The sequence below is a fragment of the Mustela nigripes genome, chromosome 1 (assembly GCF_022355385.1).
Source record: "Mustela nigripes isolate SB6536 chromosome 1, MUSNIG.SB6536, whole genome shotgun sequence".
Classification (NCBI taxonomy): domain Eukaryota; kingdom Metazoa; phylum Chordata; class Mammalia; order Carnivora; family Mustelidae; genus Mustela; species Mustela nigripes.
The window spans coordinates 68,663,337-68,690,679 of NC_081557.1; the positions used below are offsets into that span (position 1 = coordinate 68,663,337).

Below are 27,343 nucleotides of genomic sequence, written 5' to 3' on the forward strand. Positions count from 1 at the left end.
GCGCTCGACCCGCCGCGCCGCGCCGCGCCGCGCCCGGGTCCCGACTTCCCCTCGCGACTTCCCAGCCCGCACAACCCGCGCGCCCCCGCCCCCGGCCGGCCGCCGTTCCGCCCCCGCCGCGCCCGCTGAGGCCGCCATGCGGCCCGCGCGCTGGCTCGCGCTGGGCAGCCTCCTCGCCCTGGCCGGGCTGCTGGAAGGCCGGCTCGTGGGCGAGGAGGAAGCCGGCTTCGGTGAATGCGACCGGTTCTTCTACGCCGGGACACCGCCTGCGGGGCTGGCGGCCGAGCCCCACGTGAAGATCTGTCAGCGCTTCGAGGGCGCCGAGCGCTTCGCCACCCTGTACAGCCGCCGGGACCGCATCCCCGTGTACTCGGCGTTCCGCGCCGCGCGCCCCGCGGCTGCCGGCGTCGAGCCCCGCTGGCTGGTGGAGCCGCAGGTGAGCGAGCGGTGCCCGAGCTCGGGCGCGGGGCTGTGGCCCCGGGGGAGTAGGGGAGGTGGGGGCGCGCTGGGCCGCCGCCGCGAGGGCGCGGTTGGGGAAAGGAAGCCCCCGCGTCTTCGGGGCCGGGTCAGGAACCCCGAGTCTCCGAGCCTCCCCGCCGCACCCCGTCTGAGCCGCAGCCAGGGCTTGGCGATCCGTAAGCCTCCGCTTCAGACGCAGAGGCCCCCGCGGTCCCCAGTGGGAGAAGGTTCTCCCCTGCTTTTCGGGGTAGATGTCTGCACTGTCTCCTTCATTTCCCGACCGGTGAGGGGCGTGAGACGGACAGTTCAAATCAGCGGAAAGCCTCTTCTGGGAGCCCACAGGCCGTGGCGCAGGGCCTCGCCAGTTTTTTGGGCCGGGGTAGGCTGGTGGGTGGGCGTTTTCATGCCCATTTTGCAGAAGAGGAGATCAAGGCCCAGGGATTGAAGAGACCTGTGGAAGTCCAACCAGCTGGTAAGATGGGACAGGTGTTTGGGCTTATAAGTTTACCTCCCTTTCTATTACGGAAAAGCTGCTCTTCTGCTGAGGCCACCTGAGCCTGAAAACCCCTTGTGCACAGGACGTGGAGTAACTCTGACCTGTGGTTTTGCTGAGTTAGGACAATAAAGGTACATGGTTTTAGAAATGCCATGGCATAGTTATAAGCAGTAGGGAGACTGACTATCTTCAATTAGTGGGAAGGGCAAACTAGTTTTGCCCGACTCGTCATATCTATATTATCAGACCACTTGGAAACCGTGTCATGAGTGTTCTGGGGAGGGTGACCTGACACTGCAGAAGGTTCCCAGAGGCCCTGCTGAACCTGCCTTAACACATCCTGTCTCTGCTTAGCTAGCCCCCTCTGCACACCCAGCCACGCTCCCTTCTGGTAGGTTCTCTGTCCCTCACCCATCTTCCACTATTTCCTATGCTGGCCCCAGCCACCCAGACCACCCTGGCAGGGGGCAGAGCTCCTCACTGAGCCCACACATCCCTGATGGTCACAGCTGGCCAAAAACACTCGGGAACAGACTGGCTTTCAGGGGCTGCATTCAGAGCCATGGGCGGTAATCCCTGTAATGTTGTCCAGATAGTTCTAGCTCTGAGAGCTTGACCAGGACTCATCCCATCTTGCACGTAAGTCTTCTTCCCTTCCTGTCCACATCCAATCCATAGCCCTCACCTTGATGTCAAGACCTAGGAGATCAGGCATTTGTGAAAATGCCATTGTAAATTGTACGCACATAAGACATATATTAATCTGCCATAGTTTGCCCCAGCTTCAAGCTCTCTCCCTATCCCCCAATTCATTAGGCCTCACGACTGTGGGCCTCTCAAGAAACGGATGACCTAAGCTTTTCTCCTTGAGGATCTCCTGGATGGCCCGAGGAGACAGAACATACATGTGAGGAAGACACAGGAATGTGCGTTGTATTTCAGTTGAATTCGGAGCACATTTAATAATCACCTGCTGGGTGCCAGGAACTTAGGGTACCAGGACAACAGGGGGTGGCTCTTGTGCTCTAAGGCTTCCTGGTGTGCAGGTGAAAAACCCTGCTGGGTGGAGAGTGGCAAAACAACTGGTCAGAGCCAAGCCATGTGGGTTTGAGAATGTTTCTGTATTGACTAGCTGTAAAACTGGGCAGGTTATCCCAGAGCTAATAACAGGGTGGCCTTGAGGATTTAAATGAGTGACTATATAAAGTTCTCTGAGAGATGCCTGGCACATAAGTACTAGTGTTATTAGGACCTAAGCAAAGCCCATATTTAATAAAGGTAAACAAAGTTCTATTAGATTTCATCTCTCTTGGAGGTGAGAGGGGAAAGCCTTAGGGTCAGGATGACATTTGTGCAGTGGTTGGAGGAGGAGGCAGAATTCAGGAGACAAAGAGCAAGAGGACGGTCCGGGATTAGTGTGTGGGGAGTGGTTGGAGCTAATAAACTAGTAGAAGTAGGTAGGTGACAGTCTGCTCAGGTGTTCCCAATGGAGGGGAATTACAGAAGGGAGAGAGCAGGTGTGAAGGAATCATCGAGGCTTAGTGAGGCAGAGCCATCGGTGCAATTCCAGAAAGAGGTGGAGCAAGTTGGGGGGTAAAACCAAGTCACAGAGGCAGAGGAGATCCTGGGCCCCTGGGGGGCAGGAAATGAGGACTGGCGCTGGAGAGGTAAAAGAGGATGGGGAAGGAGGGGAGACATGGGTCCAAATGGCAGCTTGAGAGTGGGAGATGAACAGTGATCTGGAAGAGGACAGGAGGCCATTGAGTTCCTGGCTGGGAGGTCAGAATGGTGGTGGTGGCTGATGCTTTTTCCTGCACGGTGGGTTCCTGACCCCTCCTTCCTTCCCTGACCCCGCTCCACCCCTCCTCGCCCCTCCCCACCCCTCCTCGCCCCTCCCCACCCCTCCTCGCCCCTCCCCCCAGCCTCAGTCCGGAGCCAGAGGGTATCAGGAGGGAGGGAAGGAAGAAGGGAGGAGAAAAAGCTGCAAGATGAGATGCAGGCGGGCTCTGGAGCACACTGCAGCAAACCTGACCTTTCTCCCCCCCCCCCCCCCCCCCCCCCGCCCCACCCCCTGGCCTGGATCCCAGGACCTGCCTTCCAGCCAAGGTCCCCACTGCAGAAGGATGCTCAAGGCTCACTGTGGACTTCTGGCTGCTTCAGAGCACTTTATAATGCCGAGCTGCCTTGTGCCTACATCTCCTTTCTCTGAAGTCTGCTTTACCGAGAGGCCCAGCAGACGGGGGAGGAAGAGGTGGGAGGCTGAAGGAGCTCCGTGCTTACCCTGAGTGATGAGTCAGGCAGGGCTCCGCTGGTCCCTGGGGGGCTTCCACAGCCCAATTCAGCAGCTTTCACAGCTGTCCTATTTCCCTTGGGGGAAAAAACCCAAAATTGAAGATTGGAGAAACTTCATCACTCTTGAGCTTAAAACTCTTAAGGTGTTGGCTGCCTGACACCTGCCAGACCAAACTCATTCCGCAGGGTGCAGTTTACAAGGCTCTCCACATCCTAGCTCCTGGCTCCAGCTCCAGCCTTGGTTCTCACTCCTCCCCACCCTCGCATTTTCTGTTCTAGCATTATCCAGCTGCTGGCATGCCCCTCAGAAACCATACTGCTTGTCACTTCTACTTCTGTCTTCATGCTCATTCCTTTGGCCCCGAATCCCCTTTCTGTACTGTCCTCTCTTGCCCTCACTTCTTCCCCTCCTCCATCCTTTAAGACTGCCAAGGTATCCTCTCTTCAAGAAGGAGTTGCCCACCTGACTTAGCTCCTCCATGTGAGGCCTTGAGAGGAGAGTGCTGCGTCTCACTCATTCTGTTTGTGTTCCTAGTGCCTGGGATACACACAGTCCCTCAGCAAGGGTTGAATCAAATAATGTGCTCTTGGGCTCAGTCAGGCAGCAGCGGGTGAGACGCTTGGCTTGAGCTTTCGTGGTGGAACCCACACTGCTGCACAGGCATGCCCCATAGCTGGCCAGCAGCTGCTAATACAAACATGTTCCATGTACAGAGCTGGAACCTTCTTCTAAGTCCACCCCATTAGTCCCAACTCTGGCTTCTGGAATGACCCCAAAGGGTTTAGATCTCTTCTTGGGACAACAGCTTTTGGTGTCAGATACAGGATCCCATGTCCACCCACACGGGAAGAATTTAAATGGGATCTTCTGAGGGGCAGAAGGAGAACTCCAAAGCAAGCAGAGAAAACAGTGGGCTGTTGTAGTTTTATGTGGAATGAATGGGGGGTGGTGCCTGGATGGCTCAGTCAGTTAAGCATCTGCCTTTGGTTCAGGTCATGAACCCAGGGTCCTGGGATTGAGCCCCACGTTGGGCTCCCTGCTCAGCGGGGAGTCTGCTTCTCCTTCTCCCTTCACACCTTCCCCCGCTCATGCTCTCACTCTGTATGTCAAACAAATAAAATCTTAAGAAATAAATAATAAGTAAATAAATAAATAGGGAATGCAGGAAAAGGCAAAAAATGTGAGAAAATATTCCCCCCATTAGCATGGTGGAGATGCTTTAAAAAGTTTCTAGTCAAGACTTGAGAGACTTGAGAACTTGTTCTTTTGTACGGGGAGCCCCAGACCTTTTCATCTCTCAGTTCCTTTCCATTTAATGGAAGCATTTTTGGAGAAGATATCAGTAATGCTTTACCAACGTGCACTGTCCATTTATGCTGGAGGCCGTCATATATGACTACTGTTTTATCAAGATGAACACTGGACGCATCTGGCTTTGTATTCGGCTTACACTTATTTAATCTCACAAAAATACTCGGAGGTAGATGTCATTGTGTTCATTGTAGAGATGAGGAAATGGACTCAGAGGGGTTAAGCAATGCTCCCAGGGTCACACAGCTTGGATTTGAACTCATGATTATGTGCTCTCAGTCCAGTGCTCTTTGCATATATCACTTTGACCTCATAGTCGAGCCACCGCATTAATGGCCGTAGGTTATTAATTTTCATTTTGTATGTGGGGGTCTTAATTTCCACTCTATTGCTCATTTCAATAGTGAGCAGGACAAGTGGGAGCAGAAATCTGACCTCATACTTACGAGGCTTAGGTGTAAGTGGCTCTGGAGTGAAGGGTACATTCTGGTTAGCTATAAGAGCATTGTCCTAAAGGGCCCAGTGAGGCCATATTTCAGATTTCAGTAAATGCCTGGGAACAGTGATTGCAATTTAGAACTTGATTAAATTCTGGATCTTTAATTTCTATCAGTGGCTTCTCACCTACACACACCCTGAAACTCTCACACAGGCCTTTATTCTAACATCAGTCCCTTTTTCATTGTGTCAGAGAACAGATACATAGAAGACATTATATACTTGAATCCCTGTGCAGCAAACAGGACAATTCTGATACAGACTTTCTAGTTTGAATCCAGACTTGAATCCACACTTCCTGCTCTGCTGCATATAGGCTATGTGACCTTAAATTCTTTGAGTCCTGTTTTTCTGATCTGCTTATTTGAAGCAGCAACAGTGTTTAACTTCATAGAGTGTTTGTGACACATGACCAGAGTAACACACATGAATCTATAGCACGGTACCTGGAATATGGTAAGGTCTTAGGAAATACAAAGGTATCTGTTTTACTAAGGTCTTACTTAGAGAGTGCAGGGGGTTGGAGGGCAGAGGGAGAGAGAGAATTCCAATACTGACCTTGAACTCATTTACAATCCTGAGATCAAGAATCTCATGCTCTGCTAAGTCAGCTCCCCTTTTTATTTTATTATATAAAAATATAATAAAAGAATATAAATAATACATATAAAATAATGATATAAATAATAATAAAAATAATTTTAATATATAAAATATATTTATTTTTATATTTTTAAGTAAGCTCCACGCCCAGTGTAGGGCTTGAACCCACGACCCCGAGATCAAGAGTCATGTGCTATAAAATGTGAAAGACCTACACAAATACAAACACACAAATGAAATGTTGGATTAGGCAGGTGACTCTTAAAATTCTACAACTCTCTTAAAACATAAACCCTCCATCTGCACCATCTCAAACACCAGGCTTATATTTCACATTGTACAAGTGCTCAGAAAGAGCTTTGGTGAGACATTGAATGGCTAGATGGATGAATGAATGGATTGAGGTGATTGAAAGAACAAAAATAAAATTGGTGCCAGAAACACCTCCACCCTCTCTGTCCTGAGTCACCAAGAGGTGTGTTGTCACAAAACAGACAGTGAACAATGGCAGTGCAGTCTGCAGCGCTGACTCTGGGCAAGCCTGGGAAGCGGCTGACTCAAAGGGATGATTCCAGAGTCAGTCACTCACAATTGCTTCCTTCCTTGGGTGCACATAGCAAAAGCACAAATCACCTCGACTCTTTCCTTGCATTTTTCTCCTCTTCTGCCTTTTTCTCTCTTGGAATTCAGTGTTCCTGTTGGATTTGTGCTCGTTCTCAGAAGCAGGAAAAGGGCCTTGCCCTACATTGGCAGAACATCTCCAAGCCCTTTTGGCCCCAGACAGTTCAGTGGTGACATCTCTGGGCACCGTTCTTTCAGTTCAGACTCAAATTCGGACAGTCCAGGAAAGGAGCTAGCACTTACCGACTCCCTCACTGTGGACAAGCGTCTTCGCAAATTAACTCAATCCTATAACTAGATGTTGGGACCCATGTTTGAGAGTTTGGGACACTGAGCTTCGGCGTGCTGAAGCCATTTACCCACGGTCCCACAGCTGCTGGGTGCAGAGCCTGGATGGGAGGTCACGGCTGCCTGATTCCCAAGTTCTTCGTGTCCTTCCTACTCGAGCGTGAGGTCTTCCAGGGACAGCTTTCACGTTTCCTCTCCAGATTCCAAACTGACGGACTAGGGTTGTTCGCTTATTTTCATTTTACTGAATTCATCTAGTTCTTTGGATGATTTGTGGCTTTGCTTTGGAATCGGCTTCAGATTGTCCTCAGCTCAGTTACGAGCGCATGGTGATACAATGGAACTTTCCCTGAATAAAGAGTTTATTCTTCGGGTTTCAGATTTCTCTTCCTTTTAAACAGCCAGTGAAACTTCTGAAGTACAAGTGAGAATATGAGAAAATAAATCCTCCCACTCGCCAGGAGCTGGTGCTTCCTGTGATCTGGTCTTACTCCTAGAATTGCCGTTGGATTGAGAATGTGGTCTCCCTTCATCCCCCTTCAATTCATAGATCATGTCTCCGGAGTGGCCGCGTAACTGATCGGCCCCATGGAACGCGGCATCTGTGGCAGCCATAATTTGTTGCCTGCTGATGTATCTCCTTGGCCACTGAAAGGAAGGAGGAATAAAAGAGAAACCGACTCATGGTATGAACCAAAAATAGAAACACCGTTAGTATTCTGGTCAGCTTCTGTTGACCCAGTGCCGGACAGCGTATGGCTCCCTCCGAAGAGGTCAGGTTGAGAACATCTTATACTTTGAATCAAGATAAAAAATATGGGTACATTTCATTTTGCAGAGTAAAGAGGAGGCTGAAATAGTGTGTGACAATAAAGGTTAAATTACATGTTCCAGTCGACTTGGACCTTAATTTTAGGCATGATTGGTTTTGAGTTTCGGTTGGCAGGAATGCTTAATGCTTTAACAAGGCCCTCGGCCCTGGCCTTCTTAAGGAATTAGGGAATTAGGAACTAACTTAGGGAATTAGTTAATTCCCTAAATCAACAGATATTTATTAGAGCATCTGCTATGTGTCAGGCACCGTTATTGGCCCTGGGAACAGAGCAGTGAATCAAACAAACAAAAATACCTTCTCTTGTGGAGCTTACTATCTGATAGAGGACACAGGTGATAAAATAAATAAAAGATATAACAAATAGTGAAAGTACTAAGAAGAAAAATAAAGCAAGGCAGGAGGATATGAGCTACAGGGAAAAGGTGATGTTTTCAAAGGGTTTTCAGGGAAGGTGTCATTGTTGAGGTGATTTTGGGTACAAACCTGAAGGAAGAGACAAAGCCAGTCATGCAGGTACCTGGGGGTTGGATGTTCTAGGCAGAGAGAACAGTAAGTGCAAAGGCCTGAGGCAGGAGTGTTCCTCACGTTTGACGAAGAGGCCAATAGGGCAAGAGAAAGATTCATGAGGAGAGTAGCAGGAGATGAGGTCCAAGAGGTGGGGTGGGAGATGGCAGACCACGTAGGGCTCCTGGGCTGTTTGTAAGGAACTTGGCTTTTACTCGTGTGAGATGGGATGCCACTGAGCCGACTTTGAGCAGGGGGGTTTTGACGTGCTCGGACTTAAATTTTAATGGGATCATCTTGGCAGCTGCATTCAGAGCAGGCTGTGTGGGTTCAAAGGTAGAAGCAGAGAGGCCAGATGGGAACTTTCAATAATCCGGCAAGAGACAGTGGTGGCTTGGAGCACTGGGGGTGGTGGTCTAGTTCTAGGTCTATTTTGAAGGAAGAGCCAAGAGGGAGAGAAAGGGAGGAGTCGCAGACAACTCCAAGGACTTTGGCCAGAACAACTGAAAGAATGGGGTTGCCGCGAATGAGACCAGGATCCCAGAGAGGAGCTGGCGTGTTAGCCGTGCTAAGTACGAGATGCTTCTCCGTATCCTTGGTGGAGCTTCAGGTCGGGCTGGGAGCTCGCTGGGGGTTTCCTTACCACCCTGGGCACTCTTCCAGGCCCGTTTTCACATGTGATCTCACATAATCCTTATGGCAGCCACAGGAAATTGGTGCTGTTGTGATCCTCCTGGGGCAGAGGAGGCTACTGAGGCACAGAGAGGGTGGCTTTGTCGTCCACACTCACACAGCCAGGAAGGGTGGGACTGGGGCTCTCTGACATCAGAGAGCTCGTGGAGCTGCCTGTCTTAGCAAACCTGTTAACGTGCGGGGATCTCCTATTTCCCTCTGCGGAGTGAAGCTGCTCTTTGCAAAGTTCGCATGCTCACTTATCAGGATTTTATAGAGCAGAAGCACGTTCCCAGCCCACAGCCGCATGCCCACACCTGAGGATGCTCACGGCCCTCAGGGGCCCCCTCATGCTGAAGCCACAGTGGATTACAGGAGCCGGAGGTGCTGCGCTGGGCCAAGGGGGTTGTTGCCCCCCTTTTGCAATCGTGCTCTGCTCCAGTCCACCCTGAGTCCATCCTGTGGCCATTATGCAAACAGACATTTTCCAAAGGGTTGGGGAAGGGGGGATCTTCTAAAAACCCTTGTCAGGCAGCAAGGATCACTGAGTCTCAGTGTGGCCAGGATGAGGGAGGGCTCTTGCTTTTGTGGGGTGTGGAGCTGTTGCAGCTGAAAGTGGGATGGGTGCCCTGTACGAGCCTCAGGAGAGTCCAGCTCCTGACCAGGTGCCAACTGCCCCGGGGGGGGTGGGGGGGGCAAGAAAACCACACCCTCCAGAGCCCCACCTCTGGAACAGAGAGAGAGTACCCGCTCATCCATCCATCAGCCCTTGAGAGCTTGAGAGTCCCTCCGGTGCCCCCTGCCTGGTTGCCCAGAGTAGGAGAGACCGCTGAACCCAGCACATTCTGTCACTTCATACCTGGGGAATGTCACACACCCTGTTTTGGGACTGGGAGAGGGCCTTCGCTCCAACTCAGCACCTCCCATGTCCTTGAAAGTATAGAAATTCCCTTTTTCCTTTAGGACTGTTTGGAAACTGATGTCCTCCGTCCCCATGCACGTTCTTACCTTTGCCCTCATGTCCTAGGTCACCCGATATCCCCCCAGCCTGCGAGTTCCCACTGTGTCTGGGAGATGGTAGCATTGGTTTCAGGAGGTCCTTGTATCATTATTTAACTATTTATAACCGAGGGAAGAAGTGGACCCATATCACATCAGTGTTTTGAGTGAATTGACCAGGATGCAGGACTGACTGGGACCGCATAAGGAAATGGCCACTGTCGATGTTTCCAAAAGACTGGTCATCTGCCAAAATGTCAGGGTGCACGGAAGCCTGGGGAAGGGAAAGGTGAAGTTATGAACCACCACTGGTCTTTTCTCATTCTTGAGTAACTCCAGTGTGGAACCATGGTGCCCAGGATGGCAGATTCCTCCTTCATGGCCAAGGGCACCATTTGGGGCCGTTGCTCTTGGACCTTCACTGGACACACCTGCCCCCATGATCCCTTCCATCTGCACCTGGAGGGCCAGGCTCCCCTCATCTTCCTCTAGGCCTCTGCAAAACAGCTTCCGCACTGGTTATTTGCTCCTCCTGCATCTCTAAACTTACTCCCCTTGGAAGCCAGAGAAATCCTCTCAGATCATCAAGCCCGTCGTGCCTCCAGCAGCCTCCCTGGAAAGCCTCGGGCTCTCCATTTCTCCTCATGTAAAGATAAGTCCTTATCATGGTCCCCAGAGTGCCCTAGGGTCCTGCACACGTGTCTCCCACTTCCCACCCAGCCTTATCTGGTGCCACACACATTGCAAGGCCTTCACCTCTAGCCATTTTGGATCATTTCGATGGGGGTGGTGGTAATGCTGTTTTCCTAATTCCTGTCAAAGGACTTATGTACCTGCTATTTGGTTTTGCATTTTGTGTTCCTTGAAATTCCCAAAGAGGGCAACTGCCCAGAATATTCTCTAAGCACCAGAGCTCACCTTTCTTTGTTAGTGTGTCACAGTTACACATCTTTGTGGGACTGAGTGCCACCCAGTGAGACACGAAGTGCCTTGAAGGAGAGTACAGGGTTCTGGTTGCTCACTGTCTGAGCCTCTGTCTCTAACCCAGGGACCAGCGCACGTTTTCTGTAAATGGCCAAATAGGAAGTATTTTAAGCTCTGTGGGCCTTAAAGTCTCTGATGCAGCTATTCAACTGGGCTGTTTTTGCACAAAAACAGCTCTGGATAATACTACGTAAATGAATGAACATCGCTATGTCCCGAGGGAATTTTATTTATGAACACTGGTGGTTAGCCGGATTTGGCTCCACAGGCTGTAGCTTGCCAGCCCCTGGTCGAGCTTCATGCCAACGCTTTCTAAGTGATGAAGAAATGTTGCTCAGTGTGGATCACTTAGCAAATATGGATTGAACAGTAACAGTGCAATTTGAAACGTGGGAAATCCTAGTCCTCTTGCATCCTGGCAGCCCTAGATCTGGACCCGCAGACAATTTTCAACTAATCCTATTAATGTATGATGATGGCCATCATTTATAGTAAGGATTTTTAGGATTTTAGAAGTAATATATGCTTATGGTAAAAATACTTTTTGAGCATTTTAGAAGTATATAAAGGAAAGGATCTCATTTCTCACAGACAGTTGAGTGTGTGTGTGCATGCGTGCTAACATTTTAGAAATTTCTATTCACATAGAGATGCATATAGGCTCTCAGGCCTTTCATTCTAGTCAACAAGATTCAGCACCCTTTTGGACCCCGGAGCCACAGCTAACAAGATCCTCAAAGGACCACCATACCCATGGAGTGAGAAAGTGAAGGGGCTCTTCATGAGTGATAGAAATAATTTATTTAATTTAGAAATAGAAGACCTGGGGGCCTGGGTGGCTCAGTTAGTTAAGCGTCTGCTTTCAGCTCAGGTCATGATCCTGGAGTCCTGGGATAGAGCCCCACGTGGGCCTCCCTGCTCAGCGGGGAGCCTGCCTCTCCCTGTGCTCCTCACCCTGCTCTTGCTCTCTTTCAAATAAATAAGTAAAATCTTAAAGAAAAAGAAAAAAGAAAAGAAAAGATATAGAAGGCCTGGGCCCTTCAAATACAAAGTCTACTTTATCATATTTTTTCCAGTCACTGTCTAGATAACTCAAGGGTAGCCTAAAATAATCTTACTTCTTGCCCCTTCCTGTGCTCCTGAGCAGGGGTGATGCTTGTGCTCTTATGGGGCACTCACTGGCCTGCCCAATATCAGGAACCCAGTTAGTGGCAGAGCTGACTAGTCTCCTCATTTCTAATCTGGGTCTTTTCCTGAGCCCTGCTGTCATATAATCTCACATTTAGAAGAACTTGAAGAAGAGTGACATTTGGGGCGCCTGTCTGCCTCTGACTCAGGTCATGATATTGAGGTCCTGGGCTTGAGCCCCACATCAGGCTCCTTGCTCAGCAGGGGAGCCTGCTTCTTCCTCTCTCTCTGCCTCTGCCTCTGTCTGCCGCTCCCCCTGCCCGTGCTCTCTCCCTCTCTGTCAAAAAAATATGTAAAACCTAAAAAAAAAAAAATCTTAAAAAAAAAGAGCGACATTCATAATTCATAAAGCTCAGGAGAAAAGGTTGAACAAATGGGAATGGTTTTGCCTGAGGGCAGATTTACTAGCTTCAAATCATATTTATTATACAACATGAGAAGCATATGCTGTCTCTTTTGTGCTGAAGACACAAGGGTTAAGATTTAATAGTTCTAGGAGGCAAATAAACCATTTCCCCACAGTGAGAGTTACTATGCTGTGGGAAAGGCAGTAGGGCTGTCAGGTCCCCTTCTCTAATGGTCTTCCAAATGGAGGGTAAATCTGTCAGTCAGCTTCAGAGAAAGGCTATTTCTTGTAGCTGTCATCTTGTGTGGAGACAGGCCCTGAGCCTTTCTCAGTTTTCCAACAAGGGTGACCCCATAATTGGGTTGACAGTGGTTATATCGCAGGTTGTGGCTCATGGACCAGGCATGGTACGGTTGCTTTTGCTGCTGTCAGTATTGGGTTCCATTCTGCTCCTCCATTCTTGCCATAGCCAGCGCCCGAGTACCTTCTCTCATTCATGTATGTAATAAATGTGGTCATAATTGACCAGAGACCAGAGAGTATCATCAGTGACTTGGGGTTTAAGAGGTAGGCTTAGACTGCATCTTTTTGTTTGTTTGTTTGTTTAAGATTTATTTTATTTATTTGAGAGAGAGAGACAGTGAGAGAGAGAACACAAGCAGGGGGAGTGGAGAAGGAGAAACAGGCTTCCCGCTGAGCAGAGAGCCTGATGCAATCCCAGGACCCTGAGATCACGACCTGAGCCGAAGGCAGATGCTCAACAACTGAGCCACCTGGGAGCCACACCCCCCAGTTGCTGATTGACATTGTGATGGGTGTTGCCATTCTCATCCACATGGAAACCATTTAGTGAGTTCTCAGTACCAAGCCAAGAAGTAGGAGTCTCAGACACCGCCCTGGATCAAGATGCAGTCCGTTTCTGCAGGTGTCTTGTTACTTAAGTCAGGAAGGCAGATCGTGACCATCACTGAATTCTCTCCTTCTAGACTGTTAGCCCCAAAGGGGCAAGGACTGAACAAGCATACAGAGTGTTTAAGAGGGTGGGACTTGTAGAGAGACAAAATTGGGTTGAGTCCTAACTCTGTCATTTACCAGCTCTGTGACCTTGGAAATGTTACTGAATTTCGTGGAGCTTAGTTCCTTCTCTGTGGCATGGGCCTAACAAATTGTCCCCATTCCACCGGTGGGGGTTGGGAAGATGGTGTGACAGTGTATGCAAAAGGCACTCCCCATTGTGTCCAAGCACTCAGTATGCATACATTAAGCATGCAGAATGAACAAGTAAACTTTGCTTCCCAGACCATGCCAGGCTGAGGGTCACGATGCTCCTGTTGGCCTTACTATTATTTCTCAAGGGGTTTCCTGGCCTGTGCCAGGAAAGCAAGAGGTCAGACTCTCAAGGTGGCCAAATGCAAGAAGACAGGTCAGGCCAAGCAGATGCAGAACCAGTGCTTGTCAGTGTCGTATGCAACTTCGGCAAAAAAAAAAAAATAATAATAATAAGTCCCAACACCAACTCTAAAGTCCTGTGTAACCCTGGATTTCTCTAATAAAACTGTTGAGCTGGTCAAAAGCAAAAACAAAAATCCATACTCCTGCTCCATTGCTACCTTCCTTGTGACTGGTCTCAGCTTCTTCTCAGAGTTCAGTGGCTCATACACTGTCCTCCATGTTCCTTTGCCCATTGATATGGTCTTTGTTGGGGAGCTCGGTAGAAGTTCCTTCTCTCTGCTCCATGGGGTGCCCCTCCGATCTGTTCCCAGACTTCTGGAACCAAGACAGGCCTATCTCTTCATTTGCTTCTGAAATTTAATCCAGGTGTCTGGAAGGTTTCATGCCTATAAGGTTCCTGCCCCAACTCCCACAGGGGACTTGCTGGGTTCTCCTGATGCTTCAGGCTGGTTGGCATAGGAATCACAGGCTTACGCAAGCTTATTCAGGTGAAGGGCAGGGCTGTGGTAATAGATCCCTGGTAGATTGACAGACATGGGAACCGAGATACACACAGGCCTCCAAGGAACCAGAGCTGGGAAACTTCTAGAAGTCAAATGGTCTTTTAGTCTTCAGAGTGTCTATCCTCCTCTCCTGGTCTTTTCACAGCTTTCCTGCTTTTCAGTGAGTCAACCTGGCTCTCAGCCATAAACTGCTTCACACTCTGATTGTTGTCAGTCTCTGAATTTCTTGGATTGAAAATCCGAGAGAGTGCCCTCTGATGGGCTGCTGGCCGGATGTGACTGGCAAGGAGGTGGGTAGGAGGGGGTCAGGTCATGTGGTAAGAAGTGCTTTCTTTCAGAGAGAGTATCTGAAATAGTTACTTTCGAAATAGAAATTAGCTATAGCATACTGATTGATGAGGGCTGAGATAGCTGGGTTGTCTGGGAGACCCCAGTCTGGGTAGCCATATTCGACTACCCAAGGGACCTTCCCTACTCAACGGAACCGGCTCTGTGTACCAACTCTGTGTGTAACTCATGCCACAAAGGCCCCAAGGTGGAATCAGTCTCCCGGGACTGGGAAAGTTGCGATCTTGGGAAAGCGATCTTGGGAAGGTTGTTTGCACCAGGGTCCTGGAAGGAAACGGATGGAACTCTCCATGTAGCTTAACCAAAAGAATGGAATGAAGAAATTATTTCCAGAGAATTAAGGGAGTCAACAAGGTATGGCAAAGCTGCTAGGGCCTAGCCATTTACAGGAGGCTGTCACCCTTCCAAGCCTGTGGGATCCGGTGGGAGCCTGGTTGGAGCCATGACCACTGAGAAACTCAGTCAGAGCCAGAACCACAGCAGCCAGGTGGGGGGCGGGGGGAGCAAAGGAAGAAATGCCTCAGTCTTTCTCTCTCCCATCCTCCCCTGGCTGCTTCAGTCAGAAGCCAGAGGGCGTGAGAGCTCAGACGATGTGCTCCCTAAAAGTCAGCTTCCTGGGGCACAGAGCAGGTGGAGAAAAGTGGAAAATGGCTGTGGGAGGCCAAAGGGGACCACCCAGCACGGGAGGCTGTGAGGCCGGGGCTGGGCCCGAGTAGCCAGGTGGAATGCAAGTAGAGAGGGATGGTGGAGGCACCCCCTAACCCCTGAGGTCACAGGTGACGGGGGTAGGGAGGAGGGGGCAGTGCAAACGGAACCAGGGAAGCAGTCACATGACCTCCATGTAACTCATATGGTTGGGGACGGATTAGCCTATTTTGGTTGAAGTAAGGGAAGAGATTGGAGGAGTTTTGGGGAGGGGGGTGTGCTGACAAATATGCCCGTTTGTCATTTAACCAGGAAATCGAGGTTGCTGTCAAAGACCTTAGCGTAGTGAGATATGCTCAAAAGAGTATAAATAGCAAAAATGGGCTTCTGGTTCCACGTATGGATAAAGCAGGAAATCCATGCTTACACACGTCTGTGACCAGACTACTAACGGGTCCGATAGGCGGCAGGCTTAAATGGCCCTACAGTACTTCGTTCTCTCCCTCGGTATCATCACCGGCGCTCTTGCAGCGCGAGGATAATGCACTCCGGAATCACAAGCATCACGTGAATCAGTAAACCCAGCTGGGGCACTACCCTAAGGTGATTCAAACATTTGTTTTTAGGTGTGGGATTCATGGGGAACCCCCCCCCCCGCCCTGTTCATCGGCATCACCTGGGATGATAGTAAAAGTGCCCTCGGAGCCCCACTCCACACCATGCAGTCTGTCCCTGGGGTGAAGCACAAGAACAAGGACCAAGGAGCTTCTGATACAAACTGAATTTTGAAACCTACTAATTTAAAGAGCCGTCCCTGATTCCTCGTACTGGCCATCTGGGCAGGAGTTAATTCTAGCAGAGACTGATGGGATCAATGAAACACTGATACAGATCTAGCCCCACAGGTTCTCAGCTCAGAATCACCCGGAGAACTTTAAAAACATCCTGATTCCCAGCCATCTCCTGACCCCAGAATTCCTATTTAATTGGGCTGGGGTGAGGCCTTGGACATATTTTATTCAAAGCTTCCAGGTGATTCTGATGCGCAGCCAGACCCAAGAACCTCTAATCTGGTCTGGACCCCAGAAGGTGGAAAAAATTAGAAATGGAAATGTCTCAGCTTAACGGACTTTTCAGAATTCTGTACCACACAGTCACATGCTAAGAATAATTGCTCTGGAAAAGAACAGAGCAGAGAGTGGAAAACGGGCTTCAATAAGTAGCAAGGCAGGAAACCCAAGAAGAGCGGGGATGATGTAACCTGAGGAGGGACTGCACTTCTGGAAAGGTCTTAAAGGAGTCGGCCCACTTTCGGGAGGCTCTTGGAGGGGGTTTGAAACTTGGCGCTTTGTGTGAGAAGGAGCCCGTGGGGAGTTGGTCTGTCCCTGAGGCCAGTGGCCAGCCTCCCCTCAGGTGTCCCCTCCCACTGGTACTGCTGTTTAGGTTTGGTGCATTTTTTACTCCCTCCCTTCTATTGTTTTTTTTTAACTTCCAATCAAAAAGAAAAGTCTGCGATGGAGCTGGAACGGAACTGTAGTCTATCTTCTGCTCTGTCATCCTCTGACTTAGGAGGAGAGAACCCTTCACTGGTTGCCTTTGCACCCCTAAGGTTCGGGGACATACCCTGAGCACCTCCAGGGCTCGCAGTGGCCGGAGCTGGAAATGCCCGCTGCTCCCTGAGGCAGGAAGGTGTGTGAGTGGCCATGGGGGCCCAAAGGAAGGGTGATTCACTGGGAGGAAGGCCCGACAGGACTGGGAAGCCCGCCTCAGTGCTGAAGGGCTGGTCAGGAAATGGAAAACCCTGCATTTCTCTTAACAAAGGAAAAAAAAAAAAAGAATCAAAATTAAAAACAAACAAAAAAAACTTACTAAGTCTTCTAAAGCTGTTTCTGTTCTCAAGAGGATAAAGAATATTTTGGATGCCAAACAGGGAGGATTTTTTTTTTTTTTTTTTTTTCTTAAACGGCTGGGTCAGAACTCTGTTTATGCCTTCCCGGAGAGCTGCAAGGTCTTAAGGGTTATTCCTCCTCAAATATCCTTCTTCTGCTTTCCTGGTCCCACCAGCCTCCTGCTCCTTTTCTGAAAGGCAGCTTTCCCTCCAGCTTGGTATTTTCTGGGGTGAGGGCATTCTCTCTGGATTCCCCCGAGGCCTCAGATCTGGTTGATGTTGCTTCTCCTGTGCGTGTCTGTGGAGAGGGCCTGTTTTGCACCAGCCAGCTCCGGGTCTGATAAGATTATCTGATGTTCCGACTGTCAGCAGCACTCCTATTCCTTGTAAGGAGGGGCCCTCTCCCTGCTTGGAGGTGGTCATGAAATGATAGCATCTTTTCAGTGTGTGTGTGTGTGTGTGTGTGTCTGTGTGTGTGTGTCTGTGTGTGTGATAGATCAGGGCAGAACCAGAACTGGAACAGCACCTGTTCAGCCCATCGATTACTTAGCTCTTCTTGAAAATAAAACAACTCCCCAAACGAAATAGCCTCTTTGTCCCCACAGAGTTAGATAGGGGCCCCCTGGGTCTCTCCTGACGATAGGATCGTGTCTGGATCAGCCCTGCAAGTGCCTCTCTAGCCCCAGCCTAAGATTCTCCCCCAGGAGGAGAAACTCCACCCTTCCCGAATCACTGCAAAGTTTTACAACCGTTTAAAATCCTTCTAGATGACCACCTTTTCCACATAGCAGATCCCAGAGCAGAACTGGAGAACAGGCTGTTCTCTCCGGGGCCTCTCTTTCTCCTCTGCAAACCCGAGGACAGGAGGGGCACCAGCAGACTGTTGCAGGATGAGATCATTCTTTCAGTGGCTACCAATCACTCCTGCTGCGGAGGGCCCCTGTGCTGGGTGCTGGGACCCAGAGATCACTGGCCATGGGCTGGGACTCTTCCATTCAGGGGCATAGACAGATGGAGAAACATGGTTTCAGGGCCTGGCTACCTTCTCCCCACTCTGTCTTTTGGTGCTACTCCCACCTGGCACCCCCAGTCCACGTCCCCTGAGCCTGTCTTGCTTCTCACCTGCATACAGACTCTTTGTGAGCAGTGCCCGTAGCCGTCACCTGCCGCCCTCGGACTCTGCCCCCCGGCCTCTGATGCCAACGCCCTCTGCCCCCTTCATCGTCACCAGTTCCTTCTCTGCATCTGCCCCTGGACTGTGGGCCACGTCTGTGGGTAGGACAAGTACAAAAATGACAGTCCTGGCCTACGCAGAGCTGGCCTGGCCCATTAGTCCTGGGCGGCCTCCACAGAGCCTCCCTTTCCTTCCAGCATCTTTCCTTGCCTCTCTCCTGAATTCCCTGACACAGTGACCCCCAGAGGCTTGCAGACCTTCTCTGGGCTCTGCCTGCATGTCCCCACTTAGGGCAGAGAACTCCCCAGTCCCGGCTCCCAACACCCCCTTTCCTCCTCCCCCTGTGCTCTCAGCAGAGGTTCCGTCATCCTGGATCCCGGGCTGAGGCTTCTTCATGTGCTCCCAGAAACATTCCCTCTGCTATCCTTCCCCTCACCCCCACAATGCCATCAGTGCTGTCGTCATCACCAGTATACTAATCAGTCACCACCTACCTAGAAGCTACCATGCCCAGAATCTTCATGATGTTTTAGGCAGACGAAAGTATGAGAGATGATCCTGGTGTCTGTGGAAATTGCTGTCTGTAAAAATGTAAGAAGCAAATGCACAGGAGCCCGATCTCCACATGGACAGCCCCCCCTCCCCTGGATATCTCTTTCTGCTGGATCCATCGTGTGGGCTCTTTTAAAAACTAAACTATGTGACTAGTTGTAAACCTCTCCCACATTCCCATCCTCCTGATCTGGTCATCCCAGCCCTCTGCAAAGGCTCTGTGCAGCTCTGTGTTCTGGAACATTCTATGCCTCTGCATTCTCTCAGGGCACACAACCCTTCTCCCTCTGCTACCATTCTCTCACCCTTCGGCACAGTCCCCTGACTGGTGTTGGGGGTCTTTGCTGGGACTCTGTTCTTCTGGCCCCGTTGGGTCATCTGTCCCGTCAAAATCCTTGTGCTGTCTTGGTACCAGGAAGGCAGTGAAGGGGGCGCCCCTGTACCTGCCAGGCCTCTGAACGGCTTCAGAAAAGGTGCTTGTGAATTCCCAGGGGAGTTGAGAAGCGAGTGAGAGGAAGGAGGAAAGAAGGGAAAGCAGCAGCACTCACTGCTGCCGACTGCTGCAGCTTTAGGTTTGTGTTCTGCAGACTGTTCACAAATAGCTCCTCCCACCACACTTGGTGACAGACTCCACTGCGGCAAATCTGCACCAGCTGACTCAGGTCCCTGAGGCTTGCATGGATTTCGTAGCCCAGAAGCCCTCAGGGACTCGGTTGGTGCTGTGGTGCTATTCCCCTGAGATGCCTCCGGGCCCCCAAATGTTCCTTGCACACACAGAGACCTCGCAACACCCCCACTCCCAGGGCCCCTGGCCCTGGGTTGTGTGGGGGGGCTGGAAGACCATCTTTGCTGATTCCTGGGAGTCCTGCTTCTTGGCTGAGGGCCTGCTCATCGTCTGCCTTTACCTAAGACTTCTCCTACAAGCCATCCATGTCTGCAGTCCACGCTTGCCCGTATCCGGTCACTTTCACAGTCTGCCTTCCTTCCCGAGCCCTCAGTGGAAATCGCCCTTTGAAGTCTTACTAAGGATTCTCGAATCATCAAAGACTTTGATCATTGTCTCCATCCTTCCCTTCCCTTTCCTCTCTCTGTGGGGGGGCCACACTATTGACCTTCTCTACCTAAAGCTTTCTCCTCCCCTGACTTCTGGTGTGACCCAAGGTACTTGATTCTCCTGCAGCTCTGTCTGTGTTTCCCATGTGTCTTTTGTCCCCCACCTGTCCTCCAGCATGGCCAACATGTGGCTCTCATGCTCCCTTCCTCGCCCAGAGGCGTGGGCTGCTGCTGGCCTGGGGCGGGGGCTTTGGAGTCTGAGAAGCTGGCTATAAACCTCAGCCTGCCACTTATGTATTGGGTGACCTTGTCCCTATCACTTCTCTGAGTTTGCACTTTCCTGTGTGTCAAACAGAGATAGTGCCTTGCCCCTTGGATTATGTGAAGAGTAAATGCCCCCATGGCAGTGCTTTCCAAATTGTAATTATTTGCAAACTTGCTTTACAGTTCTTGCCATATCTGAGGCGATGGGGATCCTGTTAGGATTAAACAGATGCTTTGTGTAAAGCCTTTTCCACGGTGCCTGGTGCACAGTGGGCACTCCCTGGTCGAGGTAATTTTCCGATGGTGAGTTTTCTGTGTATCAGATCATTGATACTCTGCTTCCTACTGTCCTTTACAATTCAGCCTTTTGCTTGTCCTTACTTAAAATCCTATTTTGGGGGGCACCTGGCTGGCTCAGTCAGTTGAGTGTCCGACTCTTGACTTTAGCTCAGGTTGTGATCTCAGGGTCGTGAGATCAAGCCCCGTTTCAGGCCCCGTGTTCAGCAGGGAGTCTGATAGAGAATCTTTCTCTCTCTCTCTGCTCCTCATTCCCCTTCCCCAAATAATAAATCTTTTAAAAAAGAGAAAGAATCCTATTTTTACAGGCCGCTGGTCTCTGCCCCCATGCCTTGGTCTAGAAGTCTTGTTAAGACTCACTGACCTTTCTGTGTGTCTACATTTATGGAAGTCTTATGTATCCTTCGAATCCTGCCTCAGCTTCTGTCTTCTCTAAGAAGAAAGAAGTCATCCTTGACTGCATTCATGGTGCCCTTCCTTCCTTTGGAATTCATTCGCTCTTTTTCTTTATCTCACTTCTGCAGCATTTAGGGTAATCTGCAGGCACCGTTATCTTGGTTTCCTATTTAACTTTGTATCTACGTCTTGTTTCCCCAAAGAGATGGTGCATTTCTTCATGTTATGAAGGTCTAGTTGGAGGCACATAAAGCAGTGATTAAGGTCACCAGCCATGGGGCTGGGCTTGGCGTGTTTGCGTGGTGTTGCCATCCCTCACTGTGTGACCTAGACTAGGCTTCTTAAGCTGGATGTGCCTCAGTGTCTTCATTTATCCAAAGGTGATAGCAATGCCATAGTACCTAGTTTTTTGGTGAGTTTAAATGAGTGAAGACTTAGCATAGCCACTTGCTGTTTTAATACATGTGAAGTTTTCAGAAGAGGGCCTGGCGTGTAGTTCTTAAGAAGTATTGACGGGGGTGTGGGGTGTGGGGGTTACCCATGCTACTGCTTCCTTCCCTAGTCCTGCTTACATGTAATATATGCTCAATAAATATTGTTGAATAGATGGGTAGTTCCCTTCTAGTCCTCCTTTGCGATTTTTTTTTTTTTTTTACAATTTTATTTATTTGAGAGAGCAAGCAAGTGCAGGGTGGGTGAGGGAGAGAGGGAGAAGCAGACTCCCCACTGAGCAGGGAGCCCGATGTGGGACTACATCTTAGGACTCCGGGATCATGACCTGAACCAAAGGCAGACGCTTAACCGACTGAGCCACCCAGCACCCAGGTGCCCCTCCTTTGCAATTCTCTAAATTAGGTTTTATTTTTTTTTTTTTTTAAGATTTTATTTATTTATTTGGCAGAGAGAGAGATCACAAGTAGGCAGAGAGACAGGCGGGGGTGGGGGGTGGGGGAAGCAGGCTACCTGCTGAGCAGAGAGCCCAATGCGGGACTCAGTCCCAGGACCCTGAGATCATGACCCGAGCTAAAGGCAGAGGCTTAACGCACTGAGCCACCCACGCACCCAATTAGTTTTTTTTTTCTTACATGCATGTTGGCAGGAACTCTGAAAGTCTCCTTTCAGTTAATTCCCAAACAGAAAGAAACCCCATGGGTTTCAAGAGCTTTTACTCTCTGGTACAGAGACCGACTCATAGAGAGAAACCATTTTTTTCTTGATACTAAATTCGAAAAGGAATTTATTATGATTATTTATGGAGCAGGATGCTGGTGGAGGGGGAAGAGTTCATTTTTCTAAAACCTACTTAGCATGTTGTGATTAGGGAAAAAAATTTCCATTAAACACAGGAACTGTATCAAATGACGTGGGCAGCCCAGGGGAACCAGGTCCACAGGGAGGTAGAGCACACAGAGTGAGCTTTGTACCCGTCCCTTGGTCCAGAGGTTCCTCTGGGAAACCAAAGAGCAAGATTAGTGTTGTGTGCCGAAGGGCAAGTGTAACCCAGAAATGCAATCTGAAATTACCTCTTACATCACAGGCATATTTTTGTCTTCAGGGAGCAGTGTTGTCAGTAATTTACTATAATGGCAATAACCAGATCATTAAACTGTGTCTGCAGAGAACATGGAAAAATACACTGCCCTTTACACGATCATGTCTCAAAGAATATATTTGATTTAAATCAAATCTCTAAATCAAATAAATCAAATACTCTATTTTTGAATCTCTAAATCTAATCTCTAAATCAAATACTCTATTTTTAGTCCAGTTTCCCATAGGTGAGTTTGGTATTTTAGTTACAAATACACTGACATTCCTTCAGAAAGGGAAGCCTACCGAGACCCATGGGCTGTTCTGTAGAGTTAAGACCAGTGATGACAGGGAGCTGTTATTCTGATTTTATTTAGCTATTCAGATGGTTCTTTAATGAGTGACATTCAAATACTAGTGAGCCTGGGAGCAGAAGAAAGTTTTGTCATAGGTTAAAAAACCGTTATAATTCAAGAAGCAGGAATCGCAAGGGCATGTCTGTTAGTGGAGGTCAGTGAGCAGACTGTTCTAAGACCCTGGGATTTAATGTTTAATAAATGATATAGTAGAGGGGCTTCATAATACCCAATCTGTGTGTATGCGTGAGAGAGAAAGAGAGAGTATCTTACCACAGAGAAAGGGCGGAGTGTACATAGAGAATAAAATAGGAAACAGCCTCTTCTGCAGCTGCTTCCAAACACCAGGGTCCTGGGATACTAGGAAGGAGTGTGTGTGTGCACCAGAGAACCAAGCCCTTCCCCACCCGGGCGCTGGGAGGGCTGGTGCCCTAGGGACTTTACTCTAGAGCCCCGGCTTCAAGTGCAGGCGATCCAGGGGCACCCTCTCTCCAGGGAACAGGATGCATCTCAACACTTGCTCTCTTCTTTCAGATCGACGACCCCACCAGCCACCTCGAGGAGGCAAGTGATGAGGCTGATGCCGTCACCTCTGTGAACAGCCTGGGAAGCCAGCAGGCCCTCAGCACAGATTACTTGGACTCCGATGAGCAAAGCGGACAGGTGTACCCAGTCTCCCTTAGCGATGATTTCCAAGTGGCTACGTTCGCGCTCACAAACGCAGCTCCGATGGCCCCGTCCTTCCGCGAGCGGTGGTACCGGGATCTGCGCAGCCTGATGGAGCGGGCCCTGACCCCGCAGTGCGGCGGCGGGGCGGACCTGTATATCCTTGCCGGCGCCGTGCCCTCCCGCCGCAAGGTCAAGGACAGAGTGGCCATCCCCGCGTTTGTCTGGCTGGCCGCCTGCTGCGCCACGCCCGGGGCCGGCTGGGCCATGGGCTTCGTCCAGCACGCGCGCGACGGTGTCATCATAGAGGACGTGATGGTGCCCGAGCTCGAGAAACTGCTTCCGTCCAGCCCCCGGCTGTTCCAGGACAACTGTGGCGAAGCACAACAGGACACGGAGAGAATGAAAAAAATCCTGGAAGTGGTTAACCAAGTCCAGGATGAAGAGCGAACGGCGCAGACCAAAGAGGACGCTCGTCCTCTCTCCGGCCCCCAGGGCGAGGGCTCCGCGCTGCTGCCTCGGGAGCCGGCTGAGGAGGGGAGGGGCCTTCTGGGCAAGCTGATGGGCCTCCTCGCCACGCCCGTCATCAAGCTTTTCCAACTGTTTTATTACATTGCCGTGGGCGTCCTGAAGAACATTATGTACGTCCTGTGGTTTGTTACCAAGCAAGTGTGTAACGGCATAGAAAGTTGCCTTTACCGCTTGGGTTCAGCCACCATCTCCTACTTCTTGGCCATCGGGGAAGAGTTGGCCAGCATTCCCTGGAAGGTACTCAAAGTCACGGTCAAAATCATCAGGGCCGTTCTCCGGATCCTTTGTTGTCTGCTGAAGGCTGTTTGCCGCATTCTGGGCATTCCGGTCCGAGTCCTTGTGGACGTGGCCACTTTCCCCATGCACACCATAGGCGCGGTTCCACTTGTGTGCAAGGACATCGCCATGGGCCTGGGCGGCACCCTCTCTCTGCTCTTTGACGCTGCTTTTGGCACTATGGGGAGCCTGTTTCAGGTTATTTTTAGTATCTGCAAGAGGATTGGCTACCGGGTTACTTTTGACAATTCAGGGGAGTTATAGAACTCAAAAACACTAGCAGGGTCCAGTAACATTGAATTTGATTTTTTTTTTTTTTAATAGAGAAAGCTGGAATATTTTGTCTTTACAATGGGTTTCTGTTTGCTCTCAATTACATTATATCTTGGCCTGTGGTAGGGGTATTTGCATGTTTTGCAAAGGAAGATGGTATAATTTAGACTTGACCAAAGAGAGATGTTGAGAATGGGCTTATGGGTAGGTAGATCATCTGTGAGATATGGGCAAACTTCCAAACCATTATAATCTTCCTCCACTCTGCTGCTAGATGGACCGCTTGAGATACTCTGGTGTTCATTTGTGATAACTAGGAATTACAGAGAAGGGAAGAATTAGGAAGGAGACAACCTTAACCCAAAGAGTTTCTGAGAGAGTGGGGTGGGAATCTTGTTTCTGTTATGAGGTGTGAGGCACAACTTATATAATGTTGCTGGTCGATTTGTTTTCATTTGCTTCTCTTTCTTTCTAACTCAGGTGACCTTGGTGAAGTGCAGACATGCTTTCTTGTTAAAATAACTTTCTTAGGGACAAAGATTTGCTAATATCCCTGAGCTTTCCATGGCTTTGAAGGACGTGTAAGTTTTCGTGTTTTTTGTTTTCGTTTGTGTGTGTGTGTGTGTTTAGTTGTTTTTTTTTTTCCCCCCTCCCAAGATGAGTTTTGCTGCATTTTTTTTAAGGTAATGATAAGCATTTTGTGTTAAATGTGGCATAACAAAGTTTGAATGCAAGGGCGAAAATTGTTTGCCCTTTGAACAGTGTAGCACAGTCTTCTTGGGCATAAAGAGGAGAGTACAAAGTTCAGAACCCTGCTCTGAGTAGGTGGTATAGGTTTGAGAATCCTTAGCTAAGCTTGGATTAATTCGACATAGATTAAGTCTCTGGCTGACAAGAATGAGCTCAAAGACTGATATGTTAGCCAATAGGAAAATTCGTACTCTCCAGCATTCTAGGTCAGTCTTTGTTATGCCTCAGACAAGTACTCATTATAGTAAAATACTCTGACCTCTATCCTTAAATGATTGTTTTGGTATAAATGTATACAGAAGAGCCACAGAAGAAGAAAACAACTATTCTATCCATTTCAGAAAAAAACAAATAACCCATATCCATATATAAGTTTATATAAGCATAAACTTGATTAAGAATCACCGTGTCTTAGGAAATTCATTTTATAGTGTGTTTGAGGCTAGAAAACACAACTCTCCCATTAATGCAATTTTGATTTGGGAGCTAATCTGATCAAGCACTTATCATTTTAAATCTTGCCCTAAAGGAGAAAGCAGCATCTTCCAAACTGCTCTGCCTTCCACAGCTGAGATGGAATCATCTGGATTTTTCTGAACATTTTAAAGAGTTGCCATGAGATAGAAATGGGCCAAATATAAAATACTGACATTGGGGTATAGAGTACCATTCATCTGAAAGTTAGTTGTAAACACCTGGGATCCAGAAGGCAACAAGGAGGGAATAATGGAGAGAAACAATACTTCCAGAAGGTAGGTAGATCAGAAATGTGAGTGTAGTGAGTTCCATTTTGGAGAAAAAGAATTGAATCACACCCAGAGTAGATCAGTTGGTGAGACAGTGTTGGGGATTATGAACACCATACTGGTCCATGGTAGGGGGTGTCGCACTAGACTTATCCAAGAATCTTAAGCAGCATTTTAGCAACACTTCTGTTTGTGAGTGTAAGACTCTGTAGTGGGCCTCCCTTCATTTCAGCCGTGTGGAGGTACGTGGAAGGGTGAAGGTTTGCCTTGGTACTGATGGGTCAAGAATCCTGTTGGATGAAAGGAAGGGAAGCTTTAAAGCCACCAGATAGATGGTCTGGCCAAATCTTCAACTGATAAAGAAACGGAGGCACAGGGAGGCACCAGGCTTGTCTTTAGTTTCTCTGCTGGCTCATGGCAGATCAGGAGCCAATGTCTTTCACACATGTCCCGTCGCACCTGGGATGTCAGATATGGTGGTGTGTGTGTCAGTACTCAGCTGCCTCCCTGGTTTTTTTCCATCACCCAACCAACAGAGCCCAAGCCCTGGCTCATCAATCGGATGGATTGAGCCTATGGGATGAAACCATTAGCCGTCCATGCACAGCAACATGCTTCCTGCCCCCCCCCACGAAGAATGTTTGTTCCCTCACAGTATGTATTTGCATACTGATAGGCCCAGAGAGGGCATCTATGGAAGCTTGAACCCCTTGGCACCAGGCAAGGAACAGGGGCATCCAAACCGCCTCTTGAGAGCCATTTGGAAATGCCTTCTTTTCACTTCTAGTTGTTTAGTGTCTTATTTATTTTTGTGTGGCCTTTTGTGAAATCTGGGAATGGATAAAAAGGCAAAATAAACCCTTAGGGTGAGGTAGCTGAGCCTGATTTATGGACACTGACACCAGCAGGTGGCTGGATGGTCCTTCCAAGCTGCTTTGAGCTTTGAGGTGAGAATTTGGATTGATGACCCCTGTCTTTAGCTTGGAAGATTTTTCTGTCACTCTGTTATGTTCTCGGGCCCTGGGGAAGTCAGCTCTTCATTATTACGGAGCTAATTTCTAGTCTATGGATGAGCCACGCCTTTGGCCCCCCCTCTTTTCCATTGTGCCTTTTGAATGTTGGCTTCTCACTCCCCATCAGCACTTCCACCTACATGCAGACTAGGGAGTTGGGAGAAGGACCTAGAATGAAGCACTCACCATTCTGTCGGTCATTCATCTGTCAAACATGGATCCCGTCCAAGATTCAAAACCTTAATTTGAACATGAAGGTTGCAGAGACCAGCAATACATGGATCCCGTCTTGGAGGAGTCCAGAAACCTAGTGGAGTGGACCCATGGTGCTGTTGACCGCTGAAACACAGTGTAGGAGTGCTGCAGAATCGGTTCCAGCACGTGCTCTCTGGAGCACAGGAACAAAGCCCACAAGACCATGGAAATGAGGGAAGCCTTAACAGAGGGTGTGACAAAAGTTACCTTGACATTTTCAGGCTATGTACAATGCTGTGCACCTTGCAATGCTCAATAAAGTAATCATTGACAACTCA

The 27,343-nt window shown here is 49.3% G+C and overlaps 1 protein-coding gene across 1 annotated transcript; it reads left to right on the top strand.

The window, feature by feature from the left end:
• Positions 1–27,343, top strand: ENDOD1 (endonuclease domain containing 1). Its single transcript, XM_059413089.1, has 2 exons — positions 1–436; positions 23,090–27,343. Exons 1-2 carry the CDS (start codon positions 137–139, stop codon positions 24,290–24,292), a joined length of 1,503 nt encoding a protein of 500 aa, XP_059269072.1. The 5' UTR covers positions 1–136; the 3' UTR covers positions 24,293–27,343.

What these genes read in the sequence shown, in the direction of transcription:
- ENDOD1 (XM_059413089.1), top strand. Translation starts at nt 137, where the DNA reads ATGCGGCCCGCGCGCTGGCTCGCGCTGGGCAGCCTCCTCGCCCTGGCC. An exon ending in GCTGGCTGGTGGAGCCGCAG is followed by an intron (nt 437 to 23,089) that starts GTGAGCGAGCGG and finishes CTCTTCTTTCAG; the next exon opens with ATCGACGACCCCACCAGCCA.